The sequence below is a fragment of the Cervus canadensis genome, chromosome 11 (assembly GCF_019320065.1).
Source record: "Cervus canadensis isolate Bull #8, Minnesota chromosome 11, ASM1932006v1, whole genome shotgun sequence".
Lineage (NCBI taxonomy): Eukaryota > Metazoa > Chordata > Mammalia > Artiodactyla > Cervidae > Cervus > Cervus canadensis.
The window spans coordinates 74,307,120-74,311,739 of NC_057396.1; the positions used below are offsets into that span (position 1 = coordinate 74,307,120).

At 38.9% G+C, this 4,620-nt stretch overlaps 1 protein-coding gene across 1 annotated transcript; it reads left to right on the forward strand.

Annotated features, from left to right (window-relative positions):
- Positions 1–2,053: 2,053 nt before the first annotated feature.
- Positions 2,054–2,995, forward strand: LOC122450509 (olfactory receptor 8K3-like). Its single transcript, XM_043482889.1, has one exon. It carries the CDS (start codon positions 2,054–2,056, stop codon positions 2,993–2,995), a length of 942 nt encoding a protein of 313 aa, XP_043338824.1.
- The last annotated feature ends 1,625 nt before the right edge of the window (positions 2,996–4,620 follow it).

Here is a 4,620-nt window from a genome sequence, read left to right on the forward strand (position 1 = left end):
TTATTTGAATTGTTACATGCAAATTAATATATGCCAATTGTAGTGAAAATGTTCCTAGGGAAAGATTATGTTTTTGGAAAATTTGCATCATAATGAACTTTCATTTTTGCTAAAATAATAAATAAAACTAGAACATAAAGAACCCACTTTATGGACTTCAGAGGTCCAATTTTAGTCCTGCAGAGGGGAATAGTGAAGGGCTTGGAGTAAGTTAAATGTGCTCCATTCTACTTGACCTAGTCCTCACCTATTGATCATTACATCATAGACTTGACAAATAAGACAACGTCACAGTACAGAAGAACTGACACACAAATATATAAAGAAACTCTCTTTGAGCTAAGTTATTGCCACCATGAAATATATATATACATACATATATATATATGTACATATATATATATATATATGTATATATTTGATTTTTATCTGATTTCCAGGTAAGCCTAAACATATTGAATCCCTTAATCTTCATTTTTCTCTCCCAACCACCCTGTAAAGAAATATCAGTTTTGCATAAGAAAATAAAGATTTTCAGATAAATTATTTGCCCAAAGTAATCATTTGTATATAACAGAAAATATAGCAGAGATTATATATATTTACTGGAGAAGGACATGGCAACCCACTCCGGTGTTCTTGCCTGGAGAATCCCAGGGACAGCGGGGCCTGGTGGGCTGCCGTCTATGGGGTCGCACAGGGTTGGACCTGACTGATGCGACTTAGCAGCAGCAGCTGCAGCATATCTATATACATATATGCCTCACATATTTTTATAGAGGGGTAATTCTCACTGCAATCTATTATATTTTTCTTATTTATACAACTGTCCAATATTTGTTGTCTGTTAACTATTTCAGTCTGTATCACCTGAACAAAGGATTTTGAGGACTATGCGTTGAAGTAACAGGTTCTATGAAAGTGAAGTGAAAGCGTCCAACTCTTTGCGACCCCATGGACTGTAGCCCACCAGGCTCCTCTGTCCATGGAAATCTCCAGGCAAGAATACTGGAGCGGGTAGCCGTTCTCTTCTCCAGGGGATCCTCCCAACCCAAGGATCAGTCCCGGGTCTCCCTCATGGCAGGCAGAATCTTTACCATTTGAGCCACCCGGGAAGCCCACTGTATTCTTTGCGTTTTTGGAATTTATGGCTTTACATTTTTATCATAATTCTCACATAATTGAATAATACAATTCTTATATGTATTAAGTGATATGATTAAGTGATATTATCAAGTATAATTTATAAATATCACAATGTGGTTGCAATTACATAAATGACTAATAGAAAACTTTAAATATGTATCACATAAGTTTATATATGTATAAATTTATATATGAAACACAGTTTTAATTTTATTTCATTTCTAATGTACTTCTATGCATACATTTCTGTATCTTTTATCTATGTATTTACAGGTATACACACCTATATGTGTATCTATATATTTATATGGGGCTTCCCAGGTGACCCTAGTGGTAAAGAATCTGCCTGCCAAGGCAGGAGACATAAGAGACACAGGTTCAATCCCTGGGTCAGGAGAATCCCCTGGAGAGGGCATGGCAATCCACTCCTGTATTCTTGTCTGGAGAATCCCATGGACAGAGGATATTTATCTATCTCTGTATTTATGTCTAGGTATACCATCTATACCTTTCTTGTTTTCCAGCTTTAGCACTACTGAGATTTTGGACTGATAAGGAGTGTCATGAGATGTTTAGAAACATAACTGACCACAGACCATTATATGCACGTACTACTCACCTTCCAGTTGCAATAACCAATATGCCTTTCAGATGTTGACAGTTATTTGCTTAGCAAAATAACTCCTATTTGAGAACTAATGAATATCTCAGACTCTGTCTCTATCTTTATTTATGCATATTATTATACATAGGATATGGGATTTTTAAAAATATCCTGTTTTGGGAAGTTAGGATGTATTTTACTTATACAAGCTTCACATATGAAAAACCTGCCAGGTGATAATACATGAAATCTGCTTACTATGCTTGATGTCTCCACCCAGAACACATATCCTGATAAAACTGCATGAAAACACAAAATCTTACTGTGCCAAATGAATTCATCCTCACGGGAATCACAGACCGCCCCGAGCTGCAGGCTCCACTGTTTGGGCTCTTCCTCATCATCTACGTGACCTCAACGGTGGGCAACTTGGGCATGGTCATCCTCACTAAGGTGGACCCCAGGCTGCAGACACCCATGCACTTCCTTCTCAGACACCTGGCTCTTACTGATCTTGGCTATTCAACAGCTGTAGGACCCAAAATGTTGGCAAGTTTTATTGTGAGTCAAAATTCAATCTCCTATTATTTGTGTGCCACCCAGCTGGCTTTCTTCATCATGTTCATGATTAGTGAACTTTTTATTCTGGCCGCAATGTCCTGTGACCGCTACGTGGCCATCTGTCACCCCCTGCTCTACACGGTCATCATGTCACGAAGGGTGTGCCGGGTGCTGGTGGCAATCCCCTACCTCTATAGCACATCTGTGTCTCTTATAATCACTGTAAAGATTTTTAATTTATCCTTCTGTGGCTACAATGTCATCAAACATTTCTACTGTGACTGTCTCCCCTTGATATCCTTGCTCTGTTCAAATACGCAAGAAATTGAACTGATCATTCTGATCTTTGCAGGTGTTAATGTGATCCTCTCCCTTCCAATGATTCTTATGTCTTATCCGCTCATCCTTGTAGCCATTCTCAGGATGACCTCTGCTGAAGGCAGGCACAAGGCTTTTTCTACCTGTGGATCCCACCTGACAGTGGTCACCGTGTTCTTTGGGGCTTTGATATTTATGTATGCACAACCAGAGTCTAGACACTCCTTTGATACAGACAAAATGGCATCTATATTTTACACCCTTGTTATCCCTATGTTAAATCCTTTGATCTACAGTTTGAGGAACAAAGATGCAAAATATGCACTACAAAAGGTGTGGAATAAGCTTTGTAACAGTTCCTCTTAAAGCCTATGTACAATTCCTATCCTTTAGGTTCTGGGCTTCCTTTAGATTCTTATCCTTTAGATTCTCTATGTGTCTTTAAATGGAACAGTGAACACGAATAAGTTCAATGTACTTTTAGAGATTGCCTTTTATGTGCCAGTAGCACTCTAATGGTCTGTACTTACACTAGCGCACAAAGCAAGAAAATATCTGCCTTATTTGAGTAAGACAGATTAATCATAAATATAATTAAATAAATGTTATTATACACGAGAATTAATGAGGACACTACAGATATTCAAGCAGGTAAGGACAGTGGGTATGCTGTGTGTGAGAAAGGAAGAATAGTAGATATAAAAGGTGACTTTAAATGATTATTGCTTTTCTCTTTTTCTTTGATATAAATTTATTTATTTTAATTGGAGGCTAATTACTTTACTATATTGTATTGATTTTGCCATACATTCTTAACTGCTAGAATAAACTTCCCCGTGACTATGTGTGTATTTGGGCATGTGCATATGTTTTTGTGTAAGAATATCTATCTGTTTGAGCCCCCATACACTTCGAAGGCATATGAAAAACTAAACTTCCCTGGAAAAGGACAGGGCAACCCACTCCAGTATTCTTGCCAGAAAATTCCATGGACAGAGGAGCCCAGTGGGCTACACTCCATGGGGTCACAAAGAATTGGACATGACTGAGAACACAACACAAAAATTAAACTTATTGTGGTTTCAAGGAGGCTCAGTGTAGCACAAAGATTTGATCTCAGGAATTATCTGAACTTTCCCAGGTGTTTCCATACTGCATGGAGGAGGTTAGAATCCTGATCTGTTCTCATCCATGAAGTTACTCTCATACATGAGCCCTAGAAAGCCTATTAACTCAGCACACTTTGCAATTCAGTAACCCACAAAATCAGCACAATGTTTTATTTCAACCAGTCCGTTCTCTGTACCAGTGGACATTCCAGTCAAGATCAATTTCCTTGATTATAGTTAGCAATCTCTACTGTATGCCTGAAGGTTAAGAGAGCAATATTTAAATGCTTTCATCACAAAAGAAACGGAATATGATGGAGGTATTGTTGTTGGTGGTGTTAAATCGCTAAGTCACGTTCAAGTCTTTGCAACCCCATAAATCGCAGCACTCTAGGCTTCTCTGTTCGCCACTATATCCCATCTTTATTGTTTAGTTGGTAAGTCATGTCCGACTATTTGAGACCCCATGGACTGTAGCCAGTCAGGCTCCACTCCATGGGATTTCCCAGCAAGAATACTGGAGTGGGTTGCCACTTCCTTCTCCAGGAGATCTTCCTGACCCAGGGATTGAGCCCACATCTCCTGCATTGGCAGGCAGATTCTTTCCCACTGAGCCACCAGGGAATCCTAGAGTTTGCTCAAATTCCTGTCCATTCAGTCAGTGATGCTATGTAATCATCTTATCCTCTGCCACTCCCTTCTCCTTCTGCTGATGGAGGTATTACCTCATGCTAAGTTGTAATCATGCTGCAGTGTGTAAGCGTATCAGATAACATACTGTACACCACAAACTTACACAATGCTGTAAGCCAATTATATCTCAGTGATGCAGAAAAAAATAAATCTCTTGAGGTCTCCCATGGACACTTTCAACTTTGTATT